The 20,551-nt window shown below is 37.2% G+C and overlaps 1 protein-coding gene across 1 annotated transcript in view; it reads right to left on the reverse strand.

Moving 5' to 3' along the window:
* Window positions 1-20,551, reverse strand: part of GMPR (guanosine monophosphate reductase) — an 80,366-nt gene that overhangs the window by 23,757 nt on the left and 36,058 nt on the right. The window contains exons 5-6 of the mRNA XM_074207319.1: window positions 15,740-15,821; window positions 9,326-9,432 (exon numbers count right to left, since the gene is read on the reverse strand). Of these exons, the coding sequence (XP_074063420.1) occupies window positions 9,326-9,432; window positions 15,740-15,821 (189 nt within the window). The remainder of the gene's footprint in view (window positions 1-9,325; window positions 9,433-15,739; window positions 15,822-20,551) is intronic.

A 20,551-nucleotide genomic window follows, 5' to 3' on the forward strand; every position in this document is an offset into this window, starting at 1 on the left:
TTTACACACACATGTATATATATATATATGATTATTTTGAAAATTGAATCAGTCAAATTATGACTGGTAGCATGTATATGTACATATGTGTGTATATTTTTACTGTTGTTATTTAGTTGTTTAAGTTGAATCTAACTCTTTGGGACCTCATTTAGTATTTTCTTGACAAAGATACTGGAGTGTTTTCTCAGCTCATTTTAAAGATGTTAAAACTGAGGTAAACAGGGTTAAGTGACTTCCCCAGAGTCACATAGCTAACTCTCTGAGGTTAGATTTGATCTCATGAATGTTTATTACCTTAGTTCAAACCTTTAGTATTGCAATAACCTCCTGATTTGTCTGTGCCAGTTCGGTCTTCCCTCTCCCAACCGTCTTCCACACAACTGCCAAAGTAAAATTCCAAATGTATATATCTAATGATATTATCCCCCCTTTAAGAACCTTCCTCTTAGCTCTAGAATAAAATACAGGGTGTCCCAAAAGTCTCAGTGCAGTTTTAAGCTCTGATACACTAAGATTTACGAGGACATTCTCTTTTGGGGATTTAAAGTCTTTACAATCTGCCTCCAGTCTGCTTTGCCAAGATTATTACACCTTACTATAATTCTACATTTTAAGTTCCAGCCAAATTGTCTTTTTCCTGAATCTATCCCCCAAGCCTGGAATGCACTCCCTTACCACTGCTCCATAGAATCCCTAACTTCCTTCACTGCTCATTTTGAGTGTCACCTCTTACATGAGGTCTTTCCCCATCTAGTGATATCTCTCCTCCATCCTCCCTGTTCCCCATCATTTGCCTTGTATTTACTTATATGTATACAAGTTGTTTCCCTGATAGAATGTAAGTTTCTTGAGGGCAGGCACTGATCCATTTTTGGAGTTGTATCTCCAATCTTAGCACAAGGGCTGAAACATGTCATGGCAGACACATATTGAAGACTTATTTGTTGATTTGTCTGATCCACCACAGTCTTTTTAGAAAACAACCATTTCCTTTTTTTCCCAATTTTTGTAAGGCAGTGGGGTTACGTGACTTACCCAGGGTCACACAGCTAGGTAAATATTAAGCATGAGACTGAATTTGAATTCAGGTCCTCCTGTCTCCAGGACTAGTGTTCTATCCACAGTGCCACCTAGCTGCCCTAGCAATACCTTTTCTGTTCTTCGTGAGCATTCTTTCTCTTTACATCTTCAGAATTGAATTTAGTTCTGAGAGCTTATCATCCCTCCCATACTGGCTTGACTGGTAGAATTTTAGCCCATGAAATATGACCTGTCCTTTCTCTAAACTCTTTGAAATCTGTCCTTCCTAAAGCTGGAGTTCATCTCAAACTCTGAAAATGTTTCCTCCCACCTTTAAGATAGACTAGTCTCTTCTCTCCCAAGGCTACCATTATTTCTACTGCCAATAACCAGTCCCCTCCTGGTTGGTGAGAATCTCATCCAAAGTAGAATTTCACCTTGTTCATGTTCCTTCTTTTGAAGGATGAATTGATCATTAAGGCAAGTCAGGAAATGTTGAATTGCTTTGATTTTGGCAGAGAAGGCTAAAACATATGTAGGGATCATGGAGGTCCCACCATTGTAACTCTATCCCATTTTTCTGACAGGTTTTTGATCTGCTTCCCTAACATCCTATTGATTTCCTGTTTCTGTTTAAGTCTTGCTTCTGTCTAACATCAAATGGCAATATCACTTCCATTTCTGCCTCCACTGACATTTAACCAACTGTTCCTTAAAACTTTCCTCCTTGTTTTCTCAATTTCCTCATATTCACTTATCATCATTACATACAATTCTATTCTATGTCCTCCAAACTGATCCTTTCTTTACCTGTCCTGTTTCTAGCCATATTCTAGTCACACACAATTCTCAATATGATACCTATGAGCTCCATATTGTTAATATATTTTAGTTTCACAAACTTTGTGTATTTATATAATAATTGACTGAAATCATGGATTTTGCTACTTTGGTTTTATTTTTGTGAGTTTAACATTCTTCCTATACCCGGTCAACATACATCAGCAGTAAATTTTTTTAAATTTACACCAGACAAGTAAATTGTTATCAACCCTTATTAGGTTTACTCTGTACCTGACCAATAGCCTGGCATTTTTGTATTTTAAACTTTGATCCAGAAGTCCAAATTCCTATCTTTGTATCCTGCCTTCCTTTTCTGAAATTAGTTTATAAAGCTCTTTAAGGTTTGTTTTTCAATCATTTTCAGGCATGTCTAACTCTTAGTGATCCCATTTGCAATTTTCTTGGTAAAGGTACTGGAGTGGTTTGCCATTTCCTTCTCCAGCTCATTTACAAATAAGGTACTGAGACAAATGGGGTGAAGTGACTTGTCCAGGGTCACACAGCTGGTAAGTATCTGAGGAAGGATTAGATCTCAATTCTTCTGGATTCCAAGTTCTGTATTCTCTTCATTGTGTCACCAGGATGCCTCTAAGACCTAGATATCAAATCAAAACTTAGAAATGATGCAGTCCCATTTCCCACCCAAGAGATATTCCATAGAAAAATATCCTTGACAAGAATCATCCAGCTTCTAATTCAAAACTGCCATTGATAAGAAACAGAATACATTATGGGGCAGCCCATTCCAAAAAAGCAATAAATTTAAGACATTCTAACTTATTATTATCATCATTACTGGAGTAGAGAAGGCAGTATAGAGCATTGAAAAGAACTTGGAAGTGGGGAATCTCAGTACAAATGCCCCCTCTCTCACCTGTGAGACTTTGGGAAAACTATATCACCTTCCTAAGTCTAGGCTTCTTCATCTGCCCAATGAAGGAGTCAGACAAGACGGTCTCTAACATTCCTTCAAGAATTTATGATGCTCGGGTGGCTAGGTGGCATAGTGGATAAAGCACCGGCCCTGGAGTCAGGAGTACCTGGGTTCAAATCCGGTCTCAGACACTTAATAATGTGGCCTTGGGCAAGCCACTTAACCCCATTTGCCTTGCAAAAAAAAAGAATTTATGATGCTCCTTATGTATAAAAACAATGGGTTCTTGAAGGCCACATCCATAAACTGGTACAAATTCTGTAAGGTCTTATCAACCTGAGAGGGCTTAAGGATGGTCCTGGCAATAGAATATGCTTGTTAGAGGACCTGTCTTTTTTTTTTGTTGTTGTTGTTTTTGGGGGGTAATGGGCTTATGTGATTTGCCCAAGGTCACATAGCTACTAGGTATCAAGTGTCTGAGGTCAGATTGATACTCAAGTCTTCCTGACTCCTGGGCCAGTGTTCTGCTCATTGTGCCACCAAACTGCCTCTCGGAGGATCAGTCTTAAATGAATATCACTACAGCGGTTTAAACAGTTAGGTTGGGCAGTGTCAGTGGATAGCATGTCAGGAAAACTCATCTTCTGAATTCAAATCTGGCCACAGACACCAGCTAGCTATATGAGCCTGGGCAAGTCACTTAATCTCTTTGCCTTAGTTTTTCCATCTGTAAAATGAGCTGGAGAAGGAAATAGCAATCACATTAGTGTCTTTGCCAATAAAAGTCCAAATGGTGTTAGGAAGAGTCAGATATAACTGGAAAAAGACTGAACAACAATATGAGAAATTTATCATCATCAATTTGATCATTGGATGATACATTTTGGTCCTGCCGATCCATGAAAGAAAAAAGTATAAAATGACCCTCATTCCTGGGTGATCCCCTTCTACTTTGGCAGCAATTAAAGTATGGAGTATTAAGAATAACATCATTTTGATACCATTAATAAACAATTAATTATTGTTACACCAAATATGTAATATTCCAATGAAGCAATGAGTTGTAGGAATTGCTGCACATTGATTTGTCTTTATCCCTCTTAAGATAGGAGCCTGACAAATGACAAAGTCTGACCATGACAAGGTACAACTGCACTATTATTTCCTGTGATCTTTCTAAAATGCTATATTTCTAATAATTCAGGCAAAGTTTGTATTGGTTCCAATCCACATGAATGGTTATCAAGTCAACTTTACTCCATTCACTATTTGGACAGTTTTTTAAAACCTAAATGTAACATTTTATATTATTTGCTTTAATCTTACAATTTGGGGTTTGGCATTAACAACTTCTTGAAATGTTATAACTTTAATCCTGTCATCATGATATTAGTTATTGCTGGGTTTTTTATCTTCTTTTGACTGATAATTATACTTTCTATATCTTCACTAATTGAAAAAATATTGAAGAGAGCAAGACCAAAGCAGACCTTATTGTTTGCTCAAAACAAAATTAATAAGGTTGATTTGCTATGGTAAAAAATTCATTATGAAAACTAAATATATCTCTGCTATAGAAAAATGCATTATGAAAATTTTTTTAAAAAATATTCAAGATACCATTCCCTTGTAAATGGTTAAACATGAGTTGGCTGTTTTGTCACTAACACTGCAGAGCTAGAATTGGGGTAAATGTAAAGAACAGATATTTTGAAGAATTTTAGAAGAGGAGTGATTAATGTTTTTAAAAGACAAATATAAAGAGGAAACATAATATGGCAGAAAAGATGTTGAAATTGGAGTCAGGGAAACCTGGGTCTTGTTTCAACTCAGCTATGATCTAATTCCTAAGACAGTATATAAATGGCTTCATTTATTTGGCCTTTGGTTTCTTCATCTTTAAAATGAGAGATTGTACTACATTACTTCAAAGATACTTTCCAGCTTCCAATCTCTTTTCCTCCTGTATCACTTTACTTAACTTATTTGGGCTTGTTTTTAAAATATTTTTAACTGTATATCAAAATAACTGTTTTCCTTTGCATCCCTGTTTTTATTTTATTTTATTCTTTTAAAGACATAATTCTGTGAGAAGGTTCATATACTTCGCCAGTCTACCCAAGGGATTCAGAGTACAAAAATGGTAATCAACCCCTGCTCTAGTGAATGATGTAAGAAAGAAGGGACAGTCTATATATCCTTCATATATGCTGGGCTTACCCTGAATTTTTCAAATCTGTGTTTTACTGGAAAACAGTTCTACTTTTTTTAAGTATAGAAGAAAAGCTCTCTGCATTACAATAAACAGAAACACTATCCCAAGCATACCCCCTGGGTCCAACTGACTCCTTGCAGTGACTTGTTTCTGCACTTTAATAGAGCAGATGTGCTATTTCAGCAACTAAAGTGTAAAATGAGATAGCTGGCAATTGGACAAGAAGGCAGTAACCAAAGAGTCTGATGGGTTTCCAGTGGATACAGAACTATTGGCAACAGAAATGTAATTGTGAAACAACATTAGAAAGTGGTTGTGAAGTGATGATACTTTTGAACCTCAGCTAGTTCAACTAGTTAGCTCAGTGCTAATGAGACCAAGGTTATGGGCTCCTTTCCTCCGCAGGCCAGTTAGCATTGCTTTGTTCTAAGGCCACAGCTGTCTCACAAATGTGTGTATTTGGTAATAAGGGGGAACCATGTGAGGAAGCATGATGAAGTCCATAAAACCCATTACCAGTGTTGAGAGAAATCCAGAGTGTACATTCTTCTTGGATGGAGGCAAGAGGAAGGACAGCCCCTGAATAACTAACAATAATATGCTCTGGCCTATGCACTGTGCTAAGTCTTAGGAATACAAAGAAAGGCAAAAAAGTGTCTTTTCTCTTAAGGAGCCCATCTAATAGAGAAGCCCCAGATTTCTTGGTTTAACTGATCATGTATCTTTTACAAGGTGAGGCATTTAACTAAGCTCAGGCTCATTGATCTAAAGCACGTTCTTCAGTGATGCATGGGAAATAGAAAGATCACCATGGGGTTTTAATCACAGTAGCATTACACACATAGAAGAAATTCAATAAACACTGATTAAGTGAATGATTGATTGATAGAAAAACTTTAAAAGAAGCTCTTTCTTGTGAAAAGTCATAAAGATCTGCTCTTGGTTTTATACTATTCAACTTTTTAAAAGAGGGACACAGAAAAATATATTTACCAAATTGATAAAGAACATAAAGCTAGTGTAACTAGTTGACACCATGATAACAGGATGGAATGATGGGCTGAAAACAAGATATAATTCAACAAGAATAAATGCAAGGTTAAGATATTTAGGTTCAAACAACAATTCCCACAAGTATAGGAAGAAGATCTGGTTTGCCAACAACTCATGTGAAAATGATATTCAGGATTTAGTAGCTGATCACATTCTGAATATAAGCCAGCAGTATAATGCATTCATTGCAAAAGGAAAATGATTTAAGGCTGCATTGGAAGAGGTACACAATAGTGACCCTATACTCTGCACAGGTCAGATCAACCTTTAAGAGTCATTTTATTTGATGATGGGTATATGACACTCTCTAAGAGAACCCCCTGGTTTATCAGAATGAATCCAGAAAACAAGAAAATCTACATTTTGAAGGGTATGGAAGCCACTTTTTATAAGGAAAAGTTCAATCAAAAGAAGAAAAGCCTGAAAGAAAAATGGGAGCAATGGTTAACTATTTGAAGGGGGTGAGGGGAATAGACTTGTGCTATACAGATCCCAAAGAAGACTGAACCGGTCAACAGTAATGGCTAATTTTAAATGCTACTTTACAATTCATATATATCTCATCACATGAAAGTTCCATGATAGATGTACCACAAGTATTATTATGCTCATTTTGTAGGTTAAAAAGCTATAACTCAGAGTGGTTTGAGGTCTTTCTCAATGTTGGATCCAAGGTTTCTGACTTCAAAGTCAAGTGCTCTTTATGCTAACTATATTTCAGCTGCCTCAATGAGCAGAAGTTTTCCAAAAAAAAAAAAAAACCCAAACCAACAACAGATTGTATTTCCACAAAAGGGAGAACCTCCAAGTGAATATCCCTATTCAACAATGGAATAAGTTTCTACAGGGCAGTTAGATGGTACAATGGGTAGAATGCTGGCCTTGAAGTCAGGAGGACATAAGTTCAAATCCAGCCTCAGACTCTTATTAGTTGTGTGAAATTGGGCAAGTCACTTAACCCTGATTGCCTTGCCTCCAGGGTCATTTCCAGTCATCCTGGCTATTGGACCCAGATAGCTCTGGAGGAGAAAGTGAAGCTGGTGATTTAGTATCATAGAACTCCCTCACTCAAATCCAACTCATGTGCTTGTCATGGCATCACCTTCCTGATGTCATGATCTCTGAGAATAGTGGACAAAAAAACAACAAGCTTTACAAGTGGTAGTGAACACTCCTTAACTAAATACAATTATACAATTAAGCAGAAACTGTACTAGTAGTGTGAAGGCAGGTGAAGAAATGATTCTTTACTAAATAGGAATTATACTAAAAATCAACTAAATTGAATAAATATTTATTAAATGTCTATTGTATGCAAGACACTATTTTAGGAGCTGGAGATATAAAGACAAAAACAAAATAAACACACACACACACACACACACACACACACACACACACACACATATATATATATATATATACATATATACATATATGAAGTTTATAGTCTCCTAGTGGATAAAACATTTACCTAGATAAGTAAACACAAGATTATATGGAGAGATGAGAGAAAGACAGAGATAGGAGGGGGAGGAGAGAAGGGAGGAGGAAAAAAGGGGGGGGGAAGAAGATAAAGAAGGGGATAGGAAAGAGGATGAAGAGGCAGAGGGGAAAGAGATAAGGGGAGAGAGAGAGGGAGGGAGAGACAGAGACAGGGAGAACATGAATAACTGGGAAGGAATAAAGGTACATTTCATAGGGAGGGTAGTAGCTAAACTGATGAGCTGAGACTTCAAGGAAGATGGGAATTCTGAGATGTAAGATGAGGAAAGAAAGAAAGGGTTCACAATTCAAGGGACAGTCCATGAGAAGGAAGCAGGGCATGCTAAATTCTAAAGATAACTACCAATTCTTTTTACTGGGACACAGAATTTATGAGGGGGGTTAACCTGAAATCAGTATGAAAGAGTAGGTGGGAGATAGATTATGGGGGTCATTAAATGCTAGACCTAATATATTTTGTCTTCCAGCCAAAGGGGAACCAGTGAGGGTTGAAAGTATAGGAGTTTTGTATTCATGCACTCTGGAAAAATGATTCTGGAAGTTTCATGGAATATAGAGAAAGAGGAGGTACTAGGGTCTGGAAGATTAGTTGGGAGATTGTTTCAACAGTCTGGTCAAGAATCAATATGGGGGAATGGCTAGGTGGCATAATGAATAGAGCACTGGCCCTGAAGTCAGGAGTATCTGAGTTCAAATCCAGCCTTAGACACTTAATAATTACCTAGGTGCATGATCTTGGGCAAACCACTTAACCCCATTGCCTTGCAAAAAGTAAAAAAAAAAAATAATAATAATAAGGGCTTGACCTAGTGCAGTGGTCATATGAATAGCGAAAAGCGGATAGATATGAGATATGCTGTGAAGATAGAATCAATGAGACTTGTCAATGGACAATGTTGCCTTCCAAATCTAAAATTCTAGGATTCTATGAGGATTTGTCATTAATATCATTAACTTATGAGAATAAGCATTCAAAATAATAATAGTTAGCATTTGTATAGAATTTTAAGGTTTGAAAAATATTATACATATATTATTTCATTTCATCTTCCAGCACCATCAAGTATTATTCCCATTTAATAAATAAGGAAAGTGAACTTGAAAGAGGTTAATTGACTTATTAAGAGTAATACAGCCAGAAAGTATCTGAGGCAGGATCGCCCACTACACCACCTCCCTAGCTATATACAAGCCTGCCAGAATTTTACAGATCATCTATTTGAATCCTTTCATTATTACAGATAAAAAAAAGCCCACCAAATCCTAGAGATCTAAAGTAATTTATTCGGGGGCGGCTAGGTGGCGTAGTGGATAAAGCACCGGCCCTGGAGTTAGGAGTACCTGGGTTCAAATTCGTTCTCAGACACTTAATAATTACGTAGCTGTGTGGCCTTGGGCAAGCAACTTAACCCCATTTGCCTTGCAAAAACCTTAATAAAAATAAAAATAAATAAAAATAAAATAAAGTCATTTATTCAAGGTCACAGTTAATTAATATTCAAATGTCTTTTATTTTAAAATATAAAATTACCATAGCAAGACATTTCTTTTTGAGCTATACTATGATTTGGACTCTTCATTAACTTGTTTAAATCCATTCACCCATTTAGTCTGCATTAGTGAATTTTATACTATTAGGATATCATTCTACTTTCTACATTCTACATTCCCAGGAGCTTAGCTCACAAGTGACTCCAGGTAGAGAGATATTGCACAGGGAACACAAGGGCTAAGAACCATGATTTCCCTTCATGACTCTCCTATCCCTGCCCGTACCCTATCCTAACCACCAGACTGGAGTCCCAACTTACGGAGATAATGTGTCCCTTGAGGCCATGGGCAGAGTCAGCACACTCAATAACAGCACTCAGCTGAGGGTAGCCCACTCCAGTCTTGGTCCGAGTGGTACACACAGAGCCTGGCAAGTGGAAGACAAGACCCAAGATAAGAAGCATTAAGGAATATTTAGTGATACAAAGTGGGGGGCTGAAAGGACACTTTTCCCTTTCTATTTGTCTTTATTTCTGTCTCTGACTCTGTCTCTGTTTCTGTCCCCTGATATCTCTCTGTCTCTTCCTCTCTCTTTCTCTGTCTCTGCCTGTCTGTCTCTGTTTGTGTCTCTGTATCTGTCTCTCTCTCTCTCTGTCACACACACACACACACACATACAGAGACAGACACACACACATAGACACAAACATTTACACTTTCAGGACCAAATGAATCAAAGTATCCTTGTAAGGATCCCTACAATTTTTCAAGGCATAATTATATCCTATATTTATATAGCACAGACTTTTTAAAGTGGAAAAAATACTAGATCAGAGGATCATTGTTCTAAAACTGGACAATAACTCAAAAGTTTATTAGTTCAAACTTCTTGTTTTATAGATGAGGAAAATGAGGCACAGGTAAGTGACTGTCTTGCCCAAGGTTTCTAGACAACAAGCAGAAGCAGAAAAATTGGACTCAAATCCTCTAACTCTGAGACTGGTCTTTTCCCACTCTACCATGCTCCTTTTAGCAGATAAACTTGATCAAGCACCTTTACTCTATACATGATAAAACTTTAGTTTCTTGGCTTTAGCCCAGAAAGATTAAGTGACTTGCACACAGTTACACAGCCAATCAATGTCAGATTTGGGACCTTGAATTCAGGACTTTTAATTTCAAAATGCATCATGTACGTTCATTTGTTCTTTTCAGTAAATCCATGAGGTAAGTAGGTACTAACTCCATTTTATTTGATGAAGGTAAGACTTTTAAAGGAAAAGTCATTTAAGCAAGGTCATATACATATAAATTAGTTAAAGTGACAAAGTAGAGTTTGTCTCTTCATTTCTCATCTGGACCTCCCCCAGCATACCCTATCACCCTGGATACAGCAAGACTACTGAATGGAGCAAACTCTGATGATCAGCCAGCTTTATGGCATTTTGCACAGTTCCCTTTGTGATGGTCACTTTAATCCTGAGCTAAATTCTTCTCCTTTCACCTATAGAAAGGCACAAGTTGTGCTATGAGCCTTTCTCGAATAAAAATGGGGGAAGATAAAGGGAGAATTGTGTGCCCTACAATCAGTCTTCAGTAAAGTTTATATTTGCATCAATGGAAGGACCATTGCCAGGCATGTGGAATGTTTACCTTCCCATTTACCAGTTTAGGAACAAGGATAAAATAGTCCACCCCTGGTTCAGATGAGTACATGAAGAAGACAAAAACCACCACCTCAGCACTGCAGTTCAGTGCTCAGCTATTGGAACCACCTTTTCCCACGATGTAGCGCCCCTTCCTCAATTCCCTTCCTGTAAGGGTTTTACTGGATCATATCAGAAACACCTATTTGTCAAAACTTTAAAAACCTGGCCCCAACCACCTGTTCAACCATATTACGCATACTCTTCTTCCTGTATCAAATTGGACTTTGCTGTTCCTCCTAACATGGCATTCCATTTCTTCCATCTCCCATCAACATGACTTCTTCTAGCTCTCCCTCATGACTGAAATGTACTTCCTCTTCACTCCTTCTCTTGGGATTTCTACTTTTCCTTAAGTCTATGCTTAAATGCCACCTTCTACATGAGATTTTCCTGACCATGCCTCCCCACCTCCAGCTGTTGATGCCTTTCCCCTACAACTGCATCTGTTTTACATAATACTATATATGTACGTGTTGTTTTCTCTAGTTAGACTGCAATCTCCTTAAGGACAGGGATTATTTCAATTTTGTCCTTGTATCTCCAGTCCCTATAAAATGTCTGGCACATAGAACATTCTTCATAAGTGTTACTGATTGATTGAATGACATATAATCATCATTCTATCCAGGGTGGGACCAAATAGCCTAAGTCAAGCCAGAGAAAAGACTTCAGAATTCTGGAGCAGCCTCCAGATTCTGAAGAGTGGGCCAAGGGAATCACTTTATTTATTAATGGATTTATTAATGGATCCTCCCATTAATATTAATTTTAAACTATTTGAACCTCAACCTCGGTGAAGTATATTCAGCCAAAAACAAGCAGGACTATGATAAGGACCAAACAGCTCTGACCACCCTAAAATGATTATCCTCTCTCCACATCTGTTCCTATCTGTTATTCCCCCAGTGCCACTACTCATTTCCTATCTGACTGCACATATTTTGAACTTGGACTTTTCCACCATGCTCCCAGTAACCTCATGATTAGAAAATTTTGTCATCCTGCAAGAACCAATCAACCTTGGTATTCACATCTCATCAGTATACTTTGAACCTCTGAAGGGTGAAGCCATGAACTTCTCATCCCTCATTTAAGGAGAAGGGAATAGGACATTTATCTCATTCTCCCTTTGGCTTTGGACTTCTCTAAGTTCTTCACCATGTGCTCCAAGCTTGCACCTCCATTCCACAGGACCTCTCCAACCTTCTCCCCTTCCAGTTTTTCAGTTTTGTTCTGTATGTTCTCTTCATCCATTAGATTGTAAATTCCTTGAGGGCATATTTGTAACCCTAGTGCTTAGCAATTAGTAACTGTCTAATAAATGTTAATAACTATTATGGACTATTGACTGCCTCCTCAAAAAGGATAACATCCTAGAAGATTAAAGCTTAAAGTATTTTCACAGATTACCCAATCCAATATATTCTATAAATGGGACATTACAGAATTTCAAGCCAGCTCCTTCCAAGATAAGATTCAAATCTATGTTCTTTTCTGTCACATCTCAATGGATTGTGGAGACCTCTAGATTTCTACTGGTTAAGAGTAGAATTGTTCAAAGGCAGAGATCCTAAACCATCCAAGATCAAAAGATATCTAACTCATTATTAAGAAGTTCCATCTATATTTGTTAGTTATTCATTCGTTCATTTATCCCACAAATATTTTTAAATGCCTTCTGTGGATCAAACTGTAGAGTATTCCTGCTTTTTAAGACATTTACCAATCCTTTAAGATAGGAATTTTTAATCTGGAGACCGGAAACTTTAAAAAAATCATTTTGATACCTATCCATATAATTGTTTTCTTTTGTAATCCTATACATATTTTTGCTTTTAAAAGAAAACTTTAAAAGCATCCTTTAAAGGATAAACCTGAGAAATAAGATCCTTTCAGCTTCAGCAAACTGTCAGAGGTGTCCATGCACCAAAAAAAAAAGTTAAGAGGACCTGTTTTGGACACACAACAAAACATCTTGAAAATGGCAAAGCACACATCTAAGGGTGTAGATTGAGGGAAAATCAAGTTTGAGAAATCTTGAACTGGGACTTTTTTCGTAATTTCTGCCAAATCATCTATTCTAATCCTTTCATTGGATCATTGGTTCAAAGTTGGATGGGACCTTAGAGACCATCTAGTCCAACCTCCTCATTTTTCAGATGAAGAAGCCAAGGACATGAAAGGTTAAGTGATTTACCCAATGCTTAATTGTTAGTGACAGAGCCAGGTCTTGTGACTAACCAAGAAATACTTCCTTATGCCTAAGTGGAGATTTCTTATGCTCATTTTCCTTTCTGACATGCATAAGAAAACCTTGTTTTCCTTTCCTTCCCTCTAGCCTTTTTTAAGGAGAGGGAAGTGGAGGGAGAAGGGAAAGGGAAATAATACAATCAAAAAGAGCAGCAGCACTGAACTAAAGCTATTAAAATTTTAGTGCCACATCAACGTTCAGACTTCATTCTACTCCTTCAACCAAGCCAAGGTGACTACCTTTCTTTAGAGGGTAAAAATTAGCAAAGCTTTTATCTAAAACGTAATGGTTCATTGTTATCCTTCTGGTTCTAGAATCTTCTTGGGGCCAAGGGTAAGGAGGACAATCACCATTTCCTCCTGATTGCCTCTACTTGTTATTACAAAGAATAATTCTGTTTTCCTATGACTCAGTATGTTTACAATGTGTTCCTTAAGAAGTAGTTCTATTGGTTCCAAAAAGTAAAGAACACTGCCCTTTTGAGCTATTAGAACAGCCTCCTAACTGGTCAGGTCACCTTCAGCCTATTTCCCTTCCATTCATAGTGCACACAATTGCTTGCTATCTGTGATTGTTCTTGTGAATTATTTAATGATTCCCATTGTCAACTGCTCAAAGCCCCAGTACCTTAGCTGAGGCCTCAAGACTCTCTTCAATCTGGCTCAAGCTTACCTCTTTGTTTATTCCATATGTCAAAGGAGAAAAATATAAAATCCTATTTGATTTTTAAAGCCCTTCCTAACTTCTCCCTTTCCATTCTTTGTACCTGTCACTCCCTTCCCGGACACTCTGTGATCTAGTGACTTTGACCTCAGCTGCTGACTGCATTTTCCCTGGCTGCTCCTCCCATGCAGCCTTGTGGAATTCTCTTCCTTCTCATCTCCTTGTCCTGACTTTCCTGGCTTCCTTCAAGTCTCAGCAAAAGTCTTCCCTTCTGCTGGATGCCTTTCCCAGCTCTTCTTAATTATAGAGCCCTCCCTCTGAGATTGTATATGATTATCCTGCATATATCTTCTATGTACACATAAGATAAGTTTGCATGTTATCTCCCCAATTAAACTGTAAACTCCTTGGGAGCAAAGACTTTTTTTGCTTTCTAACTCTGGTACTTGGCAAGGTACCTGGTACATAGGAGATGGCTAATAAATACTGTTGAAAATGAGCTTAAACAATAGTGGTTAGGTACAAAGGAGTATCCTTAGATTTCAATCCTGCCCTTGATAAACTTGGCTAGTTGCCTAACTCTCTTAGTCTCTCTTCCCTCTTCTTTGTAATAAGATGGTTGAATTAGGTGGTCTCTAAGGTCCCTCCTATATAATATATAATTCTTTGAAAGAATAAGTAAATAGAAAAAGAGGGAGAATTATATAAATATACACGTTAGACTTCTCACCATTGCCTTAATATGATCCATATCTATATTCCCACTGCTCCTGATGTCTAGAATGCAACTCCTCTATCACTTCACCCATTGAAATTCTACCTGTCTGAAATTATGACCTAAGTGCTACCTCCCCAAAAGCTACCCCTTTGATCAGAAGTGACCCCCTTCAGTCCAACCTCAAAACAATTTATACTTCTTATGAACTTAAATTTGCTTATTTTGCATTAGAGTTATTTTTGTATGAGTTTTATCCCCCCCTTAGTAGATTTTAAGCTTTTAGAGAATAAAATTTTTTATCTTATTCATTTTAGTATCAACATTGTGGCTAGTCCATTCCTTGGCATATGAAAAGTGCTTAATAAATGTTGAATGAATTAATGGAATATAGAGGTCCAACCCCAATTTGTCCTAAACAGCACCTCTCCACAAAGCCATTCTGGTAGCTCTGGAGCTCTGCACTCCACTTGGGTGTTTTCCAACTAGTTCCTAAGGACTCCTAGATGATAGATGAAAGTTGCAGAGTCAGCACCACTACAGGTTTCCTCACAAAGGAAGAGTCAGTTGGGTTCCAAGCATTCACCCAGAGGCTTCATTATGAGAGTGAAGCCATGGTAGGAGCATTTCTTGGGAAGATCCTTGTGAGTGAGTATGGCCCATAGGAAGAATATGTAGTCAGAAGTCTATGCCGTGGGCCAGGCTGGAAAAATTTGGCCCCAAGAATCAAGGGAGAAAAATATGGGAAAAGCCCAAGATATGAAGCTAAATGTAGATTTCAGATGTGTACTAGCCATGTATAAGACTCAATATTTCAATCATTCCATTCTCTCCAAAATTCTCCTAACATGTTTTCTGTCTCTCCTTTGTATCACATTCTACTTTGTGTTACTCGTTTTAGGTACACATTTTATATTTTCCTTTTTCAATAAGACTATAAGTTCCTTTAGGTCATACATTGATATTTTCCATCTTTGGAAAATTTCCATCTTTGATTGCCCAATGCCTTAAAGTGTCCTTGCATATAGAGGTGCTTAATAATTTTTTTTCATTAATATGGGAAGAGTGAACCATTTTTCCCACAGATGTTTCACCCTCCCTCTTAGAGGGTCATAGGCTGAGGAATTAATGAAGCCAGCATTCTTTCCTTCTGTACTCATCATGTTCTGAAACCACAAGCCAACATCCAAATTTTGGCCAAACTCACTTAGAGACTCTCCAGGGTCAAGCAACTACTTTTCTATCAATGAAATCATAGGCTTCCCTTAAACTCTTCTGCTTTTCACTCATAATGGATCATCCCCAGCAATAGGAACTTCCTCCCTACCCTCCACCCTCTCCTAGTCAAACTTCTCACACACAGTTCTGGCCATTCTGTGTTCTAGAGAGTCCTTACCTGGTCCAATTCCCACTTTGATGATGTCTGCTCCAGAAAGAATAAGCTCCTCTACCATTTCTCCAGTCACCACATTACCTGCCTGAGACAGAGAGAACAGTATCATCAACCCAAGGTGTTCTCCTGGAAGATGAAAAGAAGACATGATATTGGGCTCCTAGCTTCCTCCCCTTTAAGTCAGTCTTTCAACAAACACTTATTAAGCACCTACTGCATTCTAATCACTATGCTAAGCACTAAGGGGATACAGAGAGGCAAGAAAAGCAAACTATAGGAGGGAGGGAGGAAGGGAAACAGCATGCAATCCACTATGCACAAACAAGCTCTAGACAGGACAAATTGCATATAATCAACACAGGGAAGGCATTAAAATTAAGAGGGATAAAGAAAAATTTCCAGTAGCAAATGAGATTTTAGTGGCATTTGATAGCAGGAAGGAAGACTAGAGACAGATAAAGAGGAAGAGCATTGCAAACCTAAAGACATCCATGAGTCTAGAGATGGTGTCTGGTTTGAGGAACTATAAAGAGATGGTGTCATTAGATTGCAAAGAAAATTGTAGGTTTTGAGGGTAGGGATATAAGATACGTGAAGACTGGACAGTTGATTTTAAGACCACTATAAGCTATTCTGAGAAATAATGTATATGCTATGTTAAGGCATACAAAGGCATGCAAAATTTTATATTCTTAATCTCATTTGAACCTCACAACTTTATGAAGTAGGCACTATTATTATGCCTATTTTACAGATGAGGAAACTGAGTCTGAGAGAAATGAAGTGACTTTCTTAAGAGTACTCTTGTCACATCCCCTGATCTTAGAGCTATCCTATCAATTTTTCTTTTCATAGACTGTGTTTGTTAGGTGCTGTAACATAAGCGATTTTTTTTAGTTTGGCAAAACACTGATTTAGAGGACTACGTGAGTTCTAAATGAAGTGCAAACTCATTAAAGCAGTGTTAAGTGAGGCACTCACATAAAGGATTCTAAATTTTCACGTATGCCATTGAACTTGTGATGACCAAGTATGAAGTAGAAAGCACTATTATATTTTCAAATTAAACTTCAATTATATTTCGTAATAGGCATTTGTTCAAATTGGCTTCACATTCACATTGTAATCCTTGTCATGAATTCTAAGCTTTTAGAATCCAGATAATTGTTTGCTTTTGTAAAAGAACTCGATAGAAGGATTATATTTTTGAATTATTTGGCTCTCAAAATTTCTTAAGTTTGAAATAAACACCTAGTTTGTTTTTTACTATGGAGTTAATTTAAACTGGTGTCAGAGGTAAGAGTTTTTTTTTTTGTTTTGTTTTTTTTGTGAAACAAAGTCTCTGATTCATTTCCCTGAGTTCAAATTTGACCTCAGACACTTATTAGCTGACCCTTGGCAAGTCACTTAACCCTATTTGCCTCAGTTTCCTCATCTGTAAAATTATCTGTAGAAGTAATGGCAAACAGCTCCAGTATTGTTGCCAAGAGAACCCCAAATGGGATCAATGAGTCTGACACGACTGGAATAACTGTACAACTCTCCTGTTTCCCAACTCCACTTCGCCACCTGGTGGCCTCCTTAGGAAGATCACTAAATGAGCTAGGACAGCATGTCAGTGGGAAGGGACTTTACAAGTCACCACAGAATTCCCTCATTTGACAGATGGGCAAACCACAGCCCAGTGAGTAATGAGTGACACAATAAAAAAAAAGACTGTATATCATGAGTGAATACACCTGCTTCTTTGCCAAGGTCACCCAGTGAATTGGTGGCATATAAAACTCTGGTGAGGACTTGGGTGTTAATGACTGCTAATTAAATGTCTTTTCTAATATACCACACACTTGGTAGTAGTCTTGTGTTTCACCACTTCTAAAGAGTAGTGCCTACCTGGAGAACACATCTCTCTCTGACCAGAAGACACTGACACTTAATCTCAGCTTAGTCCATCTAAAAAAATGAGGTGTAGAATAGGATGATTTAATGCTGTGTAGAGGGGCCAAGTATTCTACCACTTCTGATTAACAGAAAGTCATCCCAACCATAATCCACGATCATGATTTCTTGATCAGAAGCAAGAGTAAATCTGATAGGAATAGAGCATTTGAAAACCATTCCTTGGCTTGCAATCTTTCCACTGATCAAGAAAAGGATAGTACAATTTTTACAAAAAGCTATACACCATTGAGTATGCAAGCTTTTCAGTCAGTTTTGCCACCAAGGGGATAGAAATAAGAATAAGTAAGGAGGAGAATATTCCCTATAAAATGATAGAATCTAAACATTGGAAAAGAACCCAGCGGTTATCAGATTGAACCCATACCTGAAGAAATCTGACCAGTAATCATCCAAGCTCCACTTAAAGAACTCCAGTTAAGGAGAACACACTTCATCTTGAGGCAATGAATTCTACTTTTAGATAGTTCTGATTTTTACAAATCTTTTCTTGATATCAAACTTAAATATTCCTCTATTCAACTTCTATAGATGGCTTCTAGATCTTCCCTCTGAGGTAAGAACAAATTCAGTCCTTCATACAGCTAGAAGCCTTTCAAATACTTGACAAAAACTACCATGTCCCCATTAAGTCTTCTCTTCAACAGGTTAAACATGCCAGTTCCTTCATCTGACCCTCATATGGAATGATTTTTGAGGCTCTTCATCATCCTTGTTGCTCTCCATTGGATGCCTTTCAGATTATTAATATCTTTTCTAAATTTTGGCTTCTTAGATGAAGCTAGAACTCTATGGTCTGATCAGGGCAGAGTATAGTGAGACCATCAACCCCCCACCCCTGATCACCATACGTCTCATTATATAGCCTGAGATCAAATTGGTTATAGTGGCTGCAATATCACATTGTTGATTCTCATTGAGCTCCTAATCCACTAATGGCTTAACATCTTTTTTAGACAAAGTCCTGCCTAGCCATACTTGTGCTTCCTTGTACTCATAAAATTATTTTTAATCCAAATATAAGATTTTATACCTAACCCCAGACAATTTTATCTTAAATGTTTTTGGTCCTAACTGTTATCCATTATGGTAGCTATTTCCTTCAACTTTATGACATGAGCAAATTTTATAAGAATGCTATCTACAATGAAAGAATTTTTCCTTAATATAGTAAATAGTGTCTAAGTCAAAGAGCAAGCGTTTTATATATGTGTGTGTGTGTGTGTGTGTGTGTGTGTGTATATATATATATATATATATATATATATATATATATATATATATATAATGGAGAAGGTAGAGGACTTTCCAATTAATAAAGCAAGAATGTCCACCATCATCAACACAATCTAACAGTTTGCTAGAAATTCTAGTTATAGAAATATGACAAGATAAAGAAAATGAGGGAATGAGAATAAGCAAAGAGAAAATAAAATTATAACTTTTGCACATTATATGATATTTATTTAAAGAATTTCAGAGAATCAAATGGAATTTAATTGAAACAACCTCAGCAAAGTTACAAAATATAAAACAAATCCAAAGAGCATTACAAAATGTAAAATAGATCATTTTGATTTTATTAAATTGAAAGGTTTTGCACAAAGATAAGGCAGAGTGGAGACAAGATGCTGGAGAAAAGGCAGCTACTCATCTGAGATCTCCCCAAAACTCCTCTGAATACCTTTAAGTAATGCAATAAAATAATTCCTAGAGCAGCAGAACCCACAAAAGGACAAGGTGAAATAATTTTTCAACCAAAGATAACTTAGAAGATCAGCAGGAAAGGTCCGTTGTGCTTAGTGGAGAACAATCCAGGGCATGTCACAACAGCATGGATCTAGCCTAGCAAAGACCCAGTCTCAGCAAACCCAGAGCAGGCTTTGGGGGTCAAACAACTGATCACAAGGAAATTGTAGAAATCTCTTTGCCAGTACTAGGGGCACGACTCAACTGCTTTGCCTATACTCAAATCTAGCTAACAGTCCCATGTGGCAGTCTTAGGAAAGGTAAAGCACTAGCACACCAAAATTTGCAGTCACAGTAAAGTGGGGACCCTCCTCATAGTTACTGGCACAAAAAAAGTGCTTCAGATCACTCACAGACTAGAGCACAGACCAGGAGAGTAGCAAACACAGCTCTTCTTAGATCATACCACACTGGAAAAACTGAAAACTTATAGGTCCCTAGAAGTATCTCTTAAAATATCTACACAAAATCCTTAAAGCTTGGAACTGTGTGTCCTCTTCCCTGTAAACAAAGTCCTACTTTAACAAACTGTTAAAAAATCAAAAAGTAGGCTGGGAAAATGAGCAAACTACAGAAAAAAAAATTGTGATCATAGAAGGTTATTGTGGTGAAAAGGAAGATAAAAACACTAAGAGAATAACAAAATAAAAACTTTATCCAAAGTCTCCAAGAAAAATATGAATTAAAATCAGTAGATGGAAGAACTCAAAGAGGATTTTGAAAATCAAATAAGAGAAGAAGAGGAAAAACTGGAAAAAGAAATGAGTGATGGAATAAAATCATGAAAAACAAGTTAATAGCTTGGTAAAGGAGTCACAAAAAATACTGAAGAAAATAATACCTTAATAAACAGACTAAGCCAAATGAGGAAAGAGATATAAAAAGTTACTGAGAAGAAGAATGCCTGAAGAACTGGAAAGAGGCACAAACATTCACTGGGGGAAAAAACTCTTTGAAAGTAGAATGGGTCAAGTGGAAAAAGAGGTACAAAAGTTCACTGATATAACTCCTTAAAAATTAGAATTGAACAATTGAAAGTTAATGACTTCATGAGAGATCAAGAAAAATAAAACAAAACCAAAAGATTGAAAAAATAAAAGAATATGA

This window comes from Macrotis lagotis, chromosome X (assembly GCF_037893015.1).
Source record: "Macrotis lagotis isolate mMagLag1 chromosome X, bilby.v1.9.chrom.fasta, whole genome shotgun sequence".
NCBI lineage: Eukaryota > Metazoa > Chordata > Mammalia > Peramelemorphia > Peramelidae > Macrotis > Macrotis lagotis.